Here is an 18,464-nt window from a genome sequence, read left to right as displayed (position 1 = left end):
CAGCCGGGGTGAAACCACGACAGGGGGGAAAGGACTCATGTTAGAGAAGTTTGTTGAGGACTGTGTCCCATGGGTAGGACCCCATGCTGGAGCAGGGGGAGAGTGTGAGGAATGCTCCCCCCCTCACAGAAGGAAAACTTCTTGTGAGGAACTGACCAAAACCCCCATCCCTGTCTCCCCCTGTGACACCTGGGGCAGAGGAAGAGAGAGAAATCACGAGTAAAGTTGAGCCACTGAAGAGGTGGGGCGTGTGTGTGGTGTTCCAAGATTTGGGTTTATTTCTCATTACCCCACTCTGCTTTCATTGTGTACGGATAAATTAGATGGATTTTTGTTCTGTGTTGTGACTGTTTTGCCTGTGATGGTAATTGCTGAATGATCTTTCCCTGTCCTCATCTTGACTCCTAAGCCTCTCAATATTTTCTCTGTGGTCCAGTTGAAAGTGGGAGTGATAGAGCAGCTTTGGTGGGTATCTGGCCTCCAGTCAGAGTGAAGCCACTACAATAGGAATAGGTGACTGCATTCTGACTCATGTGTTAGCTTTTGTTACAAGATTGCATGGAGAGATTGGTGAAACAAATAATGATGTTCAAGTTTCATGCCAGAGTTCAAGACTTTAGCCTTATTACTATAAGCTTGCTTTTCCTGCCTCTTAAAACTACTTTCATTTCTGAATAGCAGTGATGTTTAGGACAGGGTAAGCATTTGTCAGTTTGTTTGTTAGTATCATGTGGCTTCGAAACCCTTGGCTGGCTTACTTTGGTTTATGTGGTGTTATTAAGCTCATAATGAGCCCTTGCTGGGAGCTTGGCATAGTATGAACACATTTCATTCTGCTGCCTACTAGGCTTTGCCTAAGAAAGGTCATCTTACTTCTGTAACTCTGTGTAGCATCCGCTTTGGTTATATTTAGTGTTCAAGTTGCCCCCCCCCCCCCCCCCTTGTTAATTCTGAATCGTTTAACGTTTGTGATTAAAGCAAATGTGTGTGTCTACTGCATAGCTTTGCTGGGTAGTGAAAGTGCATCCCTTGCCATAGCTGTGTTTGTAACACGCTGTTCAGTTAGTGAAATGCAGCAGTGCAGATGCAGAGTGCAGTGCTGTTGCTTTGGTGTTACTATGAGGGAACATGGGAAGCAGAGTGAGAGACTGTCGATGGATGTGCTCTGCCTGCAGAGAGTTCTTACCCTTCCCCAGAGGTAGCTGGTAGAGTTAAACACCGATCTGATAGCACCCAGATAAAAAAAAATTCTCCTTCAGTGTGGCTGACTGTTGTTGATCTGTTTATTTTACAGTAACCGTGTTCTTCTATGGTTCTCACATGCTTTTTCTCCTTACTGGACCCTCAAAGCCAAGCATGTGCTTATTCCAGCAGCAATGCCATGCAGAGGGGCAGGAGTTGCCTTGGTTGCTGTAGAGGAATATTAGGACTGCATGCTGCAGTTCAAACAGCTTGCAACCTAAAAGTAATCTTTTTAGGGTGCAGGTGCTGTATGTCATGCAAACCTCTGAATAGCTGTGCTGATGTAAAGCAGGACATCCATCCTGTGCTAGTGCTATCGCTCGGAGCTTGCGCGAGTGCAGCTGCATCGCTGCAGGTTTGCCTGCCATGCTGTTCCTCGCCTGGCTGCGGTGATAAGAAAGTGCCAGCTATGCATGAATGGCTCAATGTTGTGGTTAAATCTCTTGGCAGAAACCTGCGCGAGTCGTGACGCAGAGGGACGATGGGGGTGACTTCTGCAGTGAAGCCTGCTGTTGTGGGGTCATGCGGCTCGGCTTACGCCCTGGGGTAGGGCAACAGGGCCCCGCAGCGCCGGCTGTGAACCGCCCCGTAAGGAGCGAGTCCTGCCGAGCACTTGCTTTCCCCGCCGGGGCACGCCATCGGCGGCTTCCTGCAGCCGGGCCTGCGGAGGCCGCCTGCGCTCGCACAGGTCGCGCCCGGCTGTGGGGCCTCCGTCCCTGCTGGGGCCTGGCCAGCCTTGCCCTACCCCGGGCCGGTGCGGACGAGTCCGGGGGACGGCCCCTCCAGCTTTGCAGCGCGGGCCGCACCGGGGTCCCGATGCAGGCTGGGAGGAGCCGGCGGGCGGGCCGCGCTGCGCCGGGCGGGAAGTGAGCTCAGGCGCACAGGAAATCCCGCCCGCGCCGCGGCCTGTGTTTGCGCTGCGGGCAGAGAAAGGAGCAGAGCGCCTGCAGCGGCCCAGCCGAGCCTGCCGTACGCAACGGGGCCGAGCCATGTCTGACCAGGTACGGCCGCCGCCGGCCCCGACCGGCCACCGACCCCGGGGGGGAGCTCCCGCCGGACGCCGGGGGATGGCGCGGCGGGAGGCCACGGCAGGCCCCGCAGCCCCGGAGTCGCGGGAGGAGCTGCCTGCGGCCCATCGCCCCCGTCGCCGTGGGGCAGCCCAAGCCGGGCCCCACGCTCTGTGAGGGACGGCCCGGGGCGAGCGGAGCCGCGGCCGCCCGGGAGGCGCTGGCGGCATGTCCCCCTCGGGGAGTGTGTGTGGGTGCCAATCTCCGAGCTCGGCCAAGCTCTGCCCCTCCCTCCCTGAATTTTTATCCTTTTTTTTACCCCCCTCCATTTCGCTCAGGGTGTTTTGCGAGGAACATGGGGGCGGGCTCCAGGTGGGGGATACTCGGGGGCCGGCGTCCGGCCGGAGCGGGGGCTGCTCCGCGGGACCCCGGGCCAGGATCACCGCCGGGGCAGCCCCGGCGCTGTAAGCCCGGGAGTGCAGCGAGGAGTGAGCCGTGTTGCACAAGTCGTTTCCTTTAATTTTCCATTTCCCGTGTGTGTGGTAGGATGCTCTTCTCCCGCAGCAGGCTTTGTGCGGGTTGGGCTTGACTCTTTGCCTTAGGAGGCTAAAGAAGGGGAGAGACCCCCCGCCCAGGCTTTCCTTAGCTAGGCGTTAGTTAACCTCTATTAAGCACCCTGTCCTACGCCATGAGTCTGTCCAGCCCTCAGTCCTGGAACATCATTATGTTCATGTCAATTCTGACTTCCCAACAGACGACTTAAATAGTTACTTGTCCTGCAAGTTCCTGGCTTGCTTGGTGTGGCGTGTATACAGTCCTTTGCTTACAACTATTGCTTTAGGCGATGTGACCTGCTGGTGGAAAGTTAAAATAGCATTCCGGTTTTAATTTGTGTTCTGTTTTGCTTTATTTTTTAGATTGCCTTCATATGGCAATGTTTTCTAACTTTGTCATGGCGATTTGACTTTGGGAAAATGAATGCCAGCATCTACAAATGTTTTTTTGCAGTTGCTGTGAAATAAAGAATAGGAGTAGTGCCAGCCAGGAAATTAAAAGTATGCAGAGACGAGGCTAAGCTTAGCCTATACTGCGTCTGCTCTGAGGAGTAGCCGTGATACATTACGACCCGTGAATAGAAACCATTGCTCTGTGTGTGTGCTGATCGTCTTCCTCCCCGCCCCCGACTTTCAAGCACAAAGCAACTCTGATGGTGCTGCTGTGAGAGTGCAGCTAGGAGCACAGCTATTGCTGGCACCCATTAGGACGCCTTTCTAACCTAGTAAAATGCGTGGAAGTGGCTGCATAGAAAGGCAAACTCTGAACTAGATTTTTGTAGACTGATCTTCACGTGACTGCTCTGTAGCTCTCTGCGTTTGTGAACTAAGGCATGTTTTAACACATAGCAGCTTTCATTAGGTAATTCTTTCTCCAAGCAAGTTCTGCTGAAACACACGTTTGTTCCTGACGTATGTAAGATTTGTTGCACATGATGACCTTTTTTGGATACCTATCTTAAAGGCCTTTGAATAAGGATCCCCGTTATTTTTTTAATAGATAAGCTAAACATAATGTTGTGCCATTCACTTTTGGGGAGACTGTGCTGCAAAAGTTACAGATGCTTAGTTAGCAGTATAACAGCAATAATACAACACTGTAATTTGTATTCCCCTGTTACAAATCCTACAGGAGTAATTGGGTTGCCCAAAATTGTGTATTGCTTACAGTGCCTTTCTTCTTGATCCTGGAATTAAGAGGACATAATTTGTCACCAGTTGTGACTTATTTTTTTCCCACCTTTTTCGTGTAAAGAAGCATACTTAATTTAGTTACTTTATTTTCAATGGGCAAATAACTTTCATGGTAAGTAAAAATACTTGCAAGAAGGGCAGACTTAAAAAAAAAAAAATACCCAACCAAACCCATGTTGCTGTTTGGTTGGATCTAAGCAGAAATGGAAGAAATAATTTTTCCATTTCCTTCAGGGGTCTCAGGCTGGTCTTGTGTGAATTCAGTCTAGGTGTTGGCATTTTGATCTGTTCATGTACTACTAACAGTGTAATTTGCATGCATTTTTCCACTTTCTAACACAGCAAATAAACTCTTACATTTGTTATAGAAGTGTTTCCTCTTCCAGGTTTTTTTTTTTTAAGATCTAAAGTGCTCTGAGTATAGGTGGGTTTTACGCTTGGAAATTGAAGTTTGAGCACTTCAGAAAACTGAAGGGTGAAACTTGCAATATGCTGCCTTACAAAGCTGGTTTTGTGGTTTCATTAGTGGCAATAGCAATGCCACTGTGTTTCATCCAGAAAACTTTGGGTGCTCTTTATGGTCACAAATTTGATATTGGTATATGAATGTGAGACAGTAATAGGGGCCTCATTTTGTGCTATTTAGGAAAACTGGAGTGAAACCCTTAAAACTTGATGCATCTAATGAAAGGTTAGAACTTGGAGTGTTAAGGTATTCCTGTTCTGTTTGTATATATTCTTTTTTTATGTGTTGTTTCATGAGGTAGCCTAAATACCAGTACTTTTCACAGTGTAAGTAAGTCTGGAGGCTTGCTTGCAGATTGCTGACCCAGGATTTTGTTAGTGAATGCTTGTAGTTTAGTAACTTTGCATTCTCCTTGCTTTCTTTGTTCGTAGGTGTTTTTGTGTTGGCTTTAACATTTGATATTCAATGGCAGTACAGTTCACTGACAAGATGTAGGAAGCTGTCTCAGACTTGCTGGGTCTTGCTGTGTTCTGATTTTAAATATTTGGCCTTTTTAAAGCATCAGTTACTGTAATTGTCAATACTATATTAATGTATCTTATTTATCTTTTCCTGAAATCACAGCTTTCTTTGCTCTTATTTCATGGGTGGGATGTTGTTGGGCCTTTAAACAAGCATCTTTTTGGAATGATGTTTCAAGACTCCCAGCTCCCTCTGCATTTTCTGTTTGCTGCTTCCCCTATTTGTTTTTAGTATAAGAGACATCTTTCCCTGAGGGTAGGAATCGAGCATCTTATGAATCATTTCTTTCCACTCATACTGGCCAGAGGCACTGTCATAGTAGGAATGATTTGTAATACCTTGTGCAGGATAATTTGTTTTGGAAAGCAAAGTAGGTAGATCTGTTACAATGCACAGAACTCTTAACTACTACAAATGCCTCTACAGCTGCCATAATACATTGCAGTGCCATTTGGTTCTCATGCAAAGCAAACTGAAGACAGAGACTGACCTGAAATGCCATGTAAAGGGACAGGATGTTCTTTCAAAGTCTTTCAGGGATAGCAAAACAGGAGATGGTTTTGAAGTTGCAGACTTCAGATCTGCAGAGATCTGAATCTCTTTCTGATTCCTAGAGATTAGTGATCCTGCATACAGACCATAAAAATGCTGTTTGTGCAAGGTATTGGAACAAGTTACAGGTTCTTGATTTTCTTACAGTCAGGAGTGAAAACCAGTGCATTTTTATTCTTCTTAGTAGTCCTGTGGGGTTTGAGTTCAGGTATGTTAGAAGGAGGAAACTTTGGTGGGGAGCACAGCTGGGGTGTGGTGCAGTTGCTGGGTGTTACCAGGGAAGACTCCTTTCACACTGCATAAGTGACTTGCTTGGAGACCTGAGAGTACCTCGTTTCTTGAAAGCTTGGGGTCAGTTTTTGGGTTTGAACTTGAAGGGTGATGAATCTGTCCCAGCAGTCTAGGTTGTGCCCAGGTGGGTATTTAAAGAAAGTATTCAAACCAGGTGGAGTCTCTGACTCATACTTTTTTTGTCATCGAAGAAACTGGCTTGAGGTGGTGAGTCAAACAGATACAAAGAGCACTTCCTCTCCCTCTCTCTTTTCAGACAGAAACTGGTACATACAGGGAAGCTCTTAGCAGGCTTTTTCTCCTGCCCTGTCCTGAACTTTTAACAGTCAAAGAAATTGATCCTGTTTAACATCTTTAAGGAAAAAAACCCCAAACCTACCAAACTTGAAAAGGCTTGTCTGCCATTTTCCTCTGTAGATGTAGACCTATCTGGATGGACTTAATATAGAAGGTTACTATGTGGGCTTGGTGCTTGATCCTAAAGTTCAAGTCCAACCATAAAAAGGATGTTTCTATATACTCAGTAAAAAGTCCTTTTAGGGCTGGGAAAATGTCAGTGGTAGGCACTTGTATGTATTTTGCTTATTTCATCTACTGTGTTAAGTAATAAAATATAAAAGGAAGATTTGAAACATGATGAGCAAGGTATCCTTGTTTCTGAATACTTGGGAAGATTCTTTGTCAAGCACCATCTGGACCTGAGGCATTGTTGGTGTAAAATCCCTTCATGCTGTAATGGAACACAGCTAAAAGCCTGATCCTGAATATATAGTGACAGGCAAGGGAAGGAGGTAATAGCACCTGGTCTCTCACTTGTCTTATCTATCAGCAGCAAACTTTTTATGTCCTGATTCATGTCTTACAGAACATAATGCTTAAACCCTTTTAATGAGTTTTAGTGCTTGAGCTGTTGAACTTGTCTGTAGAGTTAGTTCATGCCCTGGAAAGATAGCAGAACACTATAGTTCTTATAACTGCAACTTTTAAAAACTGTGGTCTTTAGCATGCTAGAACAAAGCTGATACTTGATGGTTTTCTGTCATAGAAAATAAGGTGGCTGACCATACTTTTGGAAGTAGTGACTACTGTTGATGTAATCGACTGAAAAATGTATGCCTTTACACTGATAGGGTGTTACAATTGCTTTCAGTTTACTCTCCTCATGATATTCTTTTTATTGTCAAATCTCAGCCTCTTTGTGCACTCCCTGTATCTTTTTTCACAGTCTGTTGGCTAGGAGTTAGTGATAGAAAATCATATTTCCCGCTTTTAAGTCTGTCATCTGTTTGCAGAAGATCCCTCTCTCCTCTCTTTCAGTTTTCAGTGTTTCTCTTCCATCATTCTTTAAATTTTTCAGAGACAGCCTTTCATAATACTGTGTAGCTATTTCTTGCACACAGAAAGGAAGAAATAACGTGCCTTGGATAGTCTGACAGCTGTCATACTGTCCAGTGAAAATAGTGTTGAACTGATCAGAATTTTTTAATGTTTTTCTTGCAGGAAGCAAAGCCTTCAGCTGAGGACTTAGGAGACAAGAAAGAAGGGGAATACATTAAACTCAAAGTCATTGGGCAGGTGCGTTTTTTACACAATTGCTTGTTGACATTTGGTGGAGGTATGAGGCTTTTATATTGTAGAAATGAACAAATGAAAGCTGATGCTTTCAGTTCTTCAATGTGGATCCTCCCCTGCTGTAAAACATTGCCAATTGCCAGTAATGTGTGTTAGTATACTCTCTGGTGTGCTTTTTTAAAAGCTTGAGTAATTTATGACTCAAGATTTGGTCAGTGTGATTTTCCCCATCTAGCAACTAGAGGAACCTGATGCTCCAAGGGATTAATTTATCAAAGGATATGGATGAAATATGTGGCAAAATCAAAAAAATCAGGTCTTCAGAGTTCATGTAGGTGTACTAAGTATTAGGTCAACTTTCTTGGATGGGGTAGGAAGGGGATTCTGTTGGCTGGCATGTTGGTAGATGTGAATGCTGGATTATAAGCCTGAATTCAAGTTGTGTTGGAATGTGGATGTTGAGATCCTTCTTGAACAGAAGTCCTTCTGTGCAAAGAACCCATAGTGCATATGACAGTGTTTGTGGGAGTACTTGTGTGATTGCTGAGCTGATGACTGGAGATGGAGGACTTAAAGCAGCGTTAACTCAAATTTACCTCTTGCTGGCTTAATTGCCGATGATGAGAAAGCAAACAACAGCTAAATGTGACATGCTTTTTGCACAGATCTTCCTGCACTGTTTTATCTGTTGCCATTTTGATAGTTGTAGATCCTACCAGCCACAGGACAGGAGTAAGGACTGTAGAATAACAAGATTTAAGATTTCTCCTTAGGTTGGTACTGTGTTGCCAAGTTTGCTTGTATCTGAACTTCTAGATTTACCCTAATTCAATGAGGTTTTGTACGTATTTTTTTGGAATGAACTTTGAGTGTCTCTCTTGGAATCTTAAGAGCAGAAGTCCCTGCATATGTATGTTTGTATTTCCTAAGTACCTCAGCTGGGTAAAGATGAAAGCACAGACTGAACTGTGTATGGTTTTTAGTACTTTTTAAATCCAAAAGTTCCATAGTGAGCCTAAGGCTATACTATGCCATCTGTTTTAAAATACAGCTTCCTGTGGAAGTGCATGATGAATTTAGTGACTGAGAGATCAACCTGGAGGTTTGGGTTACAATGCACCAAGGTATGCGCAGTGCTAGTTAAACTGCATTCCACAGTTAGCTTTACATAGGCTTTTTGTTGTGAAAGTCTTAAAATTAGCATTGATAAAGGGAGGCAGTTACTACAAAGAGAATAACTTTTCTCTTTTCTGTTCTTAGGACAGCAGTGAAATTCACTTCAAGGTGAAAATGACAACACACCTCAAGAAACTCAAAGAATCATACTGTCAAAGACAGGTTTGTGAAACAGTGATACCGCCTAACACCTCTGCTTTACTCTAACTGTTCTTTCAAATAAAGATGACTATAGAGACAATCAGCCTTTCCTGTAGTTACCAGTAGGACAAGTATCTGACAGTACAAATATAATTAATCACGTCATTTCTGTTGACAAGTGAAGATACTTCTGTTTAATGAAGTTTTGAATTTTGTAACAAGTTAAAATTACCATTTGAAAATATGTAGTGGCTGCTCAGAAGACATAGAATTTGCCTTTAAAAATGCCCAGGTGTGCATTTTTATAGTTATTGTCAAATCTTCTGTCTCTAAGCACAGTTCTCAAACCTGTAGAAAACTGGTTTGGAATGAGAGCTGCCTTAGGCATTGTCACAGCTATTAATATGGCAATCAGTTAATGCTAACTGTTATGCCCTAAGTTAAATCTGCAATGTTAACTGTGGATGTAGGTAAATAGTAACTACTGTTACAGAGGAAAAAAATGTATTTTCATTTCTGCATTCTGTAGCAGGTATTGTGGATTCACTGCTGCTATTTCCAGAAGCCCTGGCCTAGTTTACCTCCAGCTTTGGGGATAGATGCCTTGAGTGGCCTTTTCTTGAGTAACTGTGTTGGAGTTCGCTTCAGGAGATAGAAGAAATATTACTTTGGGGTTTTCCTTAATACCTTGAGATGAGTCAAGCTGGTCAATTGAAGTGTTCATTTATAGAATGTGCTCTCTTTTTTTTTTTTTTTTCCCTGTTCTTCAGGGCTAGGAGGAAAGAAAAGATCAAACAGCAGATATGTTTATAGCCTAATCCAGATGATTAATGCTGCGATTCATTTGAAAAACTTGAAATTTTAAAATAATATCTCGGAAATAACTTACGTAGCAGCCTTACTGGCATATAAGATGCATGTATGTGGAATTCTTTTTTTGTAAGAAAGAAAGAATTGTTTAAATGAATAAAGGTGTATTTATCTCCTGGTCTGAATGCTGGAGAATCCTTAAGCAATAGTCAATATGGTTTTGGTGGTTGTTTTCTGGTAAGCAGACTGTAAACATCTGTGCAAAGTTGGCCAGAAGGATTGTAGGAACAGTCCTTACTTCCTGTAAATTTTTCTGCCTAGTTTATTTGTAAGCAACGTTTCTGTGTTTTAGTTGACAAAGCAGGTCGCACTTCAACTGTGCTTGTTTTTCTTCTTTCAAATGACCAGCAAAAGATGAGGTGCTTGCCTCATCTGTTGAGGTGAAGCATGAAACTGTGCTGTAACACAGGCACACTGTACAGCAGATGTACTGCAACTTTATCTACCACTAGGATGCTCCTTTGTATCTGAACGGTGTTTCTTCTTCCCCAGCTCTGCTCTTTTCTCATCCCCAAGGTAGAATTTTGCGGAACTGATAACAGTAAAGGTTGCTGTTCCTTACTATGGTGATACAAGGGTGGGAAGGAAAGGGTTAGGAGTTAATGAAGTAAACATGTTCCTCCTGTTATTGGATCTTGAGGAAAGCTGATAAGCATTTGGAAAAAGGCAGGAGCTTCATGTGTAATATTGTCTTGGGAGAAATGGTATGGTCAGTGCTTTATAAATAAAAAAAAAAAAAGACTGGGGTAAAAAACTAAGGAAGCCTCTACATTGTTGAGCTAGAACTCCAGTGAGACTCTGGAATAAACAGGCATTTCAGCACTATCACACTTCTCGTAGCCTGTGTGGCTGCAACAGAATAGTTGAGCTCCCTGTGTAACAGGAACTAACACTTTTTTGACTTTCACGTGTGGTGTTTTTTATTAAAAATGTTTTTCTTCTAGTTCTATACAAGTTTCAGTAAGTTTTTGTTGTACATCTGTTTCTCTTTTTAGGGTGTTCCAATGAATTCACTCAGGTTCCTCTTCGAGGGTCAGAGAATTACTGATAATCATACCCCCAAGGAGGTGAGTTTCTTTCTAGAAAAAGTGTTGCATAGCTGAGTGGAGAAACTAAATACCAGATTGGTTAGGTTCTCTGCCCTGCTAGACTGTTAATGACAATGAAGGTGTATCTTTAAATATAGCCAACTTTTTGGATTATAGTCAAATATAGTCTGACTATATTTGTCTAACTAGAATCTTTAATAAGGCCAGTATGCAATTCAGAAAGAGACTGATTGGACCTTCATGTGCAGTGTTGTTTCAGAGACTAGGTTGTAGTTGCTGCTTACCAGAGAAGGGGGAGGGGGAAAAGCTTCCCAGTTATTGACTTAGAATTCTAGTGTGACTTTGGAATAAATATGTATTTGGTTTCCCATTTATTAGATGAAAGTATAAATAAACAGAGAACAGGTTACCTTTGTTCAGTGACTTCCACCAATTGTTACCATAAAGCAGGAAGAAACACTGCTATAATGGCCTTCTGAAAAATCAGGCAAACTTGTGTACTGTGAAACTGAACAAGTAACAGTATCACAGAACCCTCTTAAGAGAACAGTTGTCAACTGGCTTTTGAGTTGCAAGCCATATGTCATAGCACACTATGAGCTCACAATACAGCTATATACAATTCACATGGCTGTATGGCTGGTGCATTCACTGGTGATTACGTTCCTGTGCATTTGTTCCCCAAGAAGAAAAGGATTTAGAGAAAGGTAAAGCTAGCAGCTTCCATGCTGAATTGTACTGCTCACAAGCAAATTTAGACTTCACTGTTAAAGTTTTTGGTTTGACTGAGCTGTTTAAGACTGAAAGAGAAGGACTAAAAACCATAGATGTTGGGTAGTGAGATACTGACTGAACTTTTTTCACCCCTTTAATGAATTCTGATGGGAAAGAGGAACAAACCATTGTATTAACATGTCTAGAGCCTGCTCTGAATTTGTACAGGAGATTTGTAACAATTATATGCTGTTTTTTGTGTTCTCACAGCTGGGGATGGAGGAGGAAGATGTGATTGAAGTTTATCAGGAACAGACGGGGGGTCACTCAACAGTTTAGATCCTTCTGTTTGTTTTCTTTCCCCTTAATCCTTTTTTATTTTTAAATAATAGTTCTTTTGTAATGTGGTGTTCAACACTGAATTGAAACTGGCGCCCCATCTCTGGGAGTTTATTTTCAAGCGTCTGGTATCTTGAATTCTCGTGCTCATTATACACTATTGTTTCTGATTTCATTGTGCTGAACTTTTGTGATCCAGCTGCAGCCCTGCTCCCCTCTTCCCTTCCACCCTCCCCGTTAGAAATACACGTACACACATGCGTTTGTATGTTCACTAGGTTCGTGCATTTCAGGCACGAAGGTTGTAAGATCTGCCAGGTGGGCGATTGTTCCTAATGACTTCCATATCTGCCCTGAAGTTTTGATGTGTGACTGTTTCACTCCTGGACTATAACTTTCAGTGCGAGATGAAGTTTTTCAGAGAACTAAACTGTGGAGAAAGTATGTATCCATAACTCAGAGCTATTTTGCTTAACTTGTGCTGATGGCCCAGCGAAGAAGATTATCAGTTTGGAAATGGAAAAGCTAGAACTGTTGTCATCTGTACCTTGCTCCAGAGATGGCTTTGCTGAAGACGTGAAATTGAAACCCCTAATGATTCTTAAATCTTGCCAGAAGAGCCCAGAAGCATTTTAACTTCATATAGCAATTAGTACACGCAGGTATTCATGCAAGAATGTTCACAGCAGGCAACCAGTGTTACTTTGACACTCTTGTTTGTACCTTTTGGCCTGGGACGTGGGTTTTGAATGGACATTGTCTGTACCAGCTTCATTTAAAATAAACAAGAAAACCAATTTTATAAACAACTTGCATTTTCTTTTCAAGTGTTTGGAAATGAGCAAAAAGCATAAAAAAGTTATAATTAGGGCATGCTTTTTCAGTAACTGTTGAAACCAGAGGGGAAAAGAGCTCTGTAAGCACACCTCTTACAAAAAAACACCCAAAAAACCTGCCGAACTCTTCTTACTTGCCCTAGTAAAATAATGCATCTGCTTGGTTTGCAGCTGACTACTTGAGGTTACTAGCTGTTACTTTTCTTGTTAGAGAATTTTTGCATGGTTACGTACAACTTCTTGGGCAAAAGTTAAACTGAAAGTGAAACTTGGAAGGAAATACAGAGGTGGTTTTTAATGTTTACGTTTCGTGTGATCATGGTACCGTAAGTAATCTCTGATGGATGACATGCTGGTGTCGTGATAGTTCATCAGGCATCATTATGGAGGTCCACTTCATGTTTTAGGTAGTTGCAGGCTCTAAATGGTCAGTTTGAGAACATGTTACTAGACAGGAAAGCTCAGATGGAAGGTAATGAGCAGGGTAGTGTGGAGAAGACACTGTCCCTGCTTCAGCTTTTCTGCAGATAAATAGGATTTCTTTCTGACTTGGTAAATGAAGTTCACTATGAATGCCAGCTTCATTTAAAGACACATTTTAGTGCTGGCCTACTTGGAAGAAATTGCAGATTTTGAATGATGAGTTTTTATGGCGCTTGCTGTAAAGCTAGAAATGCATTTTCTTTCTTGTTTGTAGTTTGTGTCCTGTTTCTGATTTAGTAATACTTTTGTACACATAGTTGCACTAAGCAATTTTTTAAAGATTAAAATTTTTCTTTACAAAATGTCAGAATATGGACTTTTCTTGAAATATTCTCTGTAATTCAATTCTTAGGGGGAAAAGGGAATGCTATGGTGGTGTGGAGCAACATGGCTTCTTTGCACTATCTCTTAATGCTTGTTGGAACACAAAATATATCTGCTTCAGAATACCAGATATAAAATAGCTGTCTGATTATTATCAGATCCTCTTCTAATTTAAGTTTATATAGGGTTCTTGTTGGAAAAATTACTGTTACCCCTCTTGTGTAAGTTAGGAATGGAGGCACAGTGGTGGGTAGTTTACTCAGGTCACTCTGAAAGCGGAACTGAGTACGGAATCCAGATCCCCTGGGTTTGGTTTGATGCTAATACTCTAGTTGCTGCACCAACTTTCTTTGCTTCTTACTCCTCGTTTTCCCTTTCCAGATCTGTTTTGTATGCTCGTTTATATCAGCTTCCCAGCTGAAGCATTGCATTTAGTTCTCTTGAAACTATGGAGGAGGGTTTCCTGCAGAATGCAGCTTCAGTAGGACAAAGCTCAAGGTGAAGATTTATTTCTATTGTGTAACCTTGTCCAAAAATGTATCTCTAGATAGTGGATATCGTACCAGTGACAAACCAATCTGACCTCTTAAGCTTGTTGTGAAGCCTCGAAGAGCTGATGCTGCAATGGAGCTGCTGATCTAAAGCACTCTGTACTCTTGTAACTTGGTGGAGCAGTAATAGCAGGATAACTGTACTCTGTCTGAAAGATGACTATGTAGAACTTCACGTAAAATGAGAAGATACACGTGCTACACAGATGTGCTAGTACCCTTCTTAAGAAAGTTCATTCTTCGAAGTTGCACATTGAAATAAAACCTGAATTTTGAAGTCAAAGAGAAGACAGACTTGAGTTTTATTCATTTCTTTGGAAGAGCATGCTTTCCAAAGAATTTATTTCTGAAAAGATGGTCTGGAGTGGAATTTCTGAACCGCTCATAGCTTTGAGGCATGTGACTGGAAGCTAGGTTGGCCTTCATATGTTGGAGAAACACAAAAGAAATTTTTTTCTGGCAGGTTATATTAGTATGGGGCTCAGGTGTTGATGGCTGGCTTTAAGTGTTTAAAAAAAGAAGTGGTTGCGGGAGAATGAAACCATCTTCTGAGTCAGTTATGCAGTGGAAGGTGGAAGCTAACACTTGCTTTATATCGAATTGTGAAGATATTTAATATTCAATTCACTATGGTAGCATGTAAAAGGTGTATTGATAAGCAGTTTACAAAACTCAGTCTCAACAGATTTTCTTAAACTGGTATGTTTAAAGGATTTATGTTTTTAAGTATAAAAATGCCTATATGACTAATTTGACAAAAAGAGTTTTTTATGAAGTTAAATGTGGAAATGTTGGCAGGATTTGGACTGCAGTTATGATGTCAGAGAACACTGAAATTTGAAGTCTGCCACAAATTTTGACTGGGTATTGTTCTAGAATCACTACAACTAAATATATTTGGTTTTAGCCTTTCCTACTTTAAATGGAAACTGTTTCTAAGAATGCAGTACTAAAATATCTGTGCTGACTTGCACATCTTCTGTATGTACTTTTGAATTAGTGCCATTCAGGTAAGTTGTTTTAAATTAGATCAGCCAGTGAGATGCCACACAGAAAACTGTAGGAATTGACCGAGTTGGAAGTAGTGTAAACTCATGTTTGTTTTGCTTTCAGAACTGGTACTTAATGAATATTTAATTTAATGAAGCTCAGTTTCAATTTAGAGACTGCAAAAATTTATTACTCTTCTCCACAGGAGATTACAGGAACTACAAAACAAACTGGATCTACAAATGTTAGAGTTTATGTTAGGTAGTATTAGAAAATGAAAAATAAGATAAACATGATTTGTAAGGAAGATAAGTTCTTATCTTGCTATAGTTTCTCTGTTGTCTTATTGTTGATGTTGAAATCTAGACTTTTTCTTAAACAGTAGCACACTTACTGGTTTGGAGGATTCCTCTAGAAGTCAGCAATGAGTTCTTTCATACCTTTTATAGATTATTACATTAATTTCTCTCCTAACACAAAATGGACTAAAGAATCTGGGATGAAGCAGCAAAGGATAAATGTATTCTGGCATCTCAAGAGATCTGGCCAGATTAATTTCTGCTGGCTGATAAAACACAAATGCCTTTCCTTACTATTGGTAGGGTGTATATACAGACTACTGCTGTGATCTGGGAAAACAGATTTGAGAATGAGAGTAACACCTCTCCTGCAAAGGAACATTTATTCCTCATTTGAATCAGGTTGGAACCTTGATTTAGACTCTGAAAGGTCTCTCTGCTAGGATCCATTCTTGGCACCAAGCATTTATGTGTTCTCTTGCACAATTTTCAGGCCTAGCTTTTCAAGCAGCTGAAAGTAAGAAAACACCCATGGATGAGGAACACCTTGTGTGTGTTCTGGTCTGGTAGCTTCTATTAGTTGTGCTTGTTGAAACTGCAGGATTTGTTCCACATCTGCTCTTTGCCTGCAAACAGCGTTAATAAGAGGGGAATTGCAACAACATGATTCTTTCTTGGGTTAGAAAGCTGGTGCTTTGACTTGAAGCTTACACACTCTGTGGGCTTGTTGCTGGTTCACTGGGGCATTGAGCAAGGACAGGAGATTGGACTTTCCCCAGGCTTTGAGCAAGGATTGGAATGGTCTGGGAAAGAAAATGTTGGCTTGTACTAATACCCTCTTGTGGGTCAGTATGTTTGCTTGCCCCAGGGTATGACTAGACCAAGGAGAAGATGGTTACTACTGCTCAGCTGTAGTTACCATGTGCCCCCTTATCCCCAGTAGTACTTCGTGGCTAATTGATGTAGTTATGCCATTTGCAGTGTTTTAGTATGTGGTACACAGACTCTCGGTTCCTGAGCTCTGAGCTGCTGGTAGGAACAAGTTTGGGAAGCACTCTATGCTGGAGTCTGCTCTGATGGTCCATGTAAAGATAATCTTAGTTCCAGATGTGTGGGGAAATTAGCTGGGCTTCTTTCTGTAGTGCAAATGGATGTTATAAACTTTAAAACTGTAACGTAAGGCAGATAAGGGGTACATGAATTGCTGATGGAATTTGGAGAAGCATTTGAAAACTGGTTAAATAGGAAAAGAACTGCATTGTGTCTTGGAGTTTTAATTCAGGAGAGCTTAACTTAGGTGCCAGTGCTGCTTTTGATTAGTTACTGCACTGACAGAACTCCTGACTACAGAAGTGATTTTGTGAAGGCTGGTGGTATTTTTGTTTTTTCCTCAGTAAAAACAGCTTCACTCTGATGAATAGCTACATACCTGATTAAAAAGCTGTGCTTGTGTTTCGTTTCCTCTACAGCTGGTCTAGCATCTTCCTGTTCCTTCATCTGCTCAGCCTTGTATCTTGTCATCTTCCAGTTTCTTCTTCATACTTCAGGCATTCTTCTGCCTTCTCCACCAGCTGCTGGCATTCCTCCTCTAACCACATTGCTCCTTCTGCATTTTTCTGCCTCTTGGAAACAAATCACCAACAATTAATTGTTCATACACTTCCTATTTAGGAATTGTTTTTTCATCAATTATAAGAAGAATATAAAATGCTGTTATAATACTGACATTACTAGTACTTACTATTGTCTCAAACACATGAGTTTGTCTGACATTATAATTGGATTTTTGAAAATCTGCTTTGTATTTAGGTTTTCAAGCTTAGGTTTTCTGCGACCGTTAAGTAGAATACTCTTTTTTTTTTTTTTTTCAGCTGTGTAGTTAGTGGGACTTGGGCTTTCAGAGAAGATATGTGATGAAAATAGGAAGAAATGAACAGATGTAGCATGAATGTTATTAATGCCACCATTTTGCACAGTTGCATTGTAGCTAGGCTGTGAAATTTCTGTGCTTCAGAATGCAGGGGCTATGGAATAGATGACTGTTGTTACCATATCTAATAGATTTGCAGCAGCATGTTTGGGACTTAGTGCCACAGGAATTCCGTGGCTAAGCCTGTGTCTTGCAGAAGTCATCCATTCAGATGTTATCTGCAGCTAAAGTAAGCATTAACCTTTCTATAGACAGCTGCTTGCTCCTCTAGCTGTCTTATGTTCTAGAACTGCAGAAGCTTTCACTGATAGTCCTCCTGCTGCTGCCAATTAGCTCTTGCACTGTTTTCTCTAATTGTGACTTCTTTCCTGCCACCGCCTCCTCCTGGCACCTCCACTCTTCTAGTTTCTGCAAACTAAAACATAAAATATTATTAATTGCTATAGCAACCTTGGGTTTGCTGAACATTCTTGCCAGAAGAGCAGGTTCTAGCTCAAAGAGCAAAGCATATTGCCAAGATGAAGGGGAGAGAAATTAGAATGAAGAGAGAACAGGTGCTGTTTAGTGATACTTAGGATATATCTGGTTCTGCACATTAATATTAGGAAAAAAGCTGCTGTCTATTTTCATTTACACTAACTTTAAGGGGGTAAAACCCTGAGTTATTTTTATATGTGCTTTTGAGGAGCACATGAGGACTTTGAATACATAGTTTACTTGAAACAAAGATGTTGAGACAAGCGGGTGGAGGAGAGCACAGGGGCAGCTAGAAGAGTTCGGAGACCAAGAGCTGGAAGAAAAGGTTGGAATGCATCTTTGTGAAACAAGAACCCAGGCTATGCAACAGGCAATGCCTTGGTTGAGATATAGATGTAAACAGAGTGGAATTCAAAATGAGCTATTTTTTTGCAGGAGGATCCACACTGAGAGTAATAAGCATGAAAGAAAGGAAGGTTTATGAAGCAAAAAGAATATTCTCCATATTTTGGGAATGGCAAGTTAAGGACATTCAACCTAAAGGTCTTCTGCTTTGCCGAGTGCTGTTGAGGGTAATTTGCAAAATAAGGCTTCTTAATCCAGCAGTTAGACTTGAGTACCTACTTGCTTTTACTGAAATAAATTTAAGCAGGGCATGGCACTAATCTTGAAAAACGCGTTAAGTTAGATGTGCCCTGTCTTTTCAGCCATCTAATTAACAGGTGCTACTTCTACAAATCTGATTCTTAGAAATGCTGTGGATCCAGAGTTTTCGATCATTTCTAGGTAGGCTGCAGCTCATCAAAATCTCCCAAGGAGGTCGCTGTTCTCACCGGTGAAACCATTTTTAATGATAAAGTGAAGCAGTAAGTTGATATCAGAATA

At 41.6% G+C, this 18,464-nt stretch overlaps 1 protein-coding gene across 1 annotated transcript; it reads left to right on the top strand.

Moving 5' to 3' along the window:
• The first annotated feature begins 2,146 nt into the window (after positions 1–2,146).
• On the top strand, positions 2,147–12,552 carry SUMO1 (small ubiquitin like modifier 1). The gene is made up of 5 exons (XM_084265103.1): positions 2,147–2,243; positions 7,329–7,403; positions 8,661–8,738; positions 10,583–10,654; positions 11,621–12,552. The coding sequence occupies exons 1-5, from the start codon at positions 2,232–2,234 to the stop codon at positions 11,687–11,689; spliced, it is 306 nt and encodes a 101-aa protein (XP_084121229.1). The 5' UTR covers positions 2,147–2,231; the 3' UTR covers positions 11,690–12,552.
• Positions 12,553–18,464: the final 5,912 nt, after the last annotated feature.

This window comes from Gallinula chloropus, assembly GCF_964237585.1.
Source record: "Gallinula chloropus genome assembly, chromosome: 5".
In the NCBI taxonomy this organism is placed as follows: Eukaryota; Metazoa; Chordata; class Aves; order Gruiformes; family Rallidae; genus Gallinula; species Gallinula chloropus.
This window is presented reverse-complemented; position numbering and strand designations above follow the sequence as displayed.

Excerpts from the sequence above, each read along its gene's own strand:
- SUMO1 (XM_084265103.1), top strand. Across the intron at positions 8,739-10,582 it reads AATCATACTGTCAAAGACAG|GGTGTTCCAATGAATTCACT; the intron begins GTTTGTGAAACA and ends TTCTCTTTTTAG. Across the intron at positions 10,655-11,620 it reads ATAATCATACCCCCAAGGAG|CTGGGGATGGAGGAGGAAGA; the intron begins GTGAGTTTCTTT and ends GTGTTCTCACAG.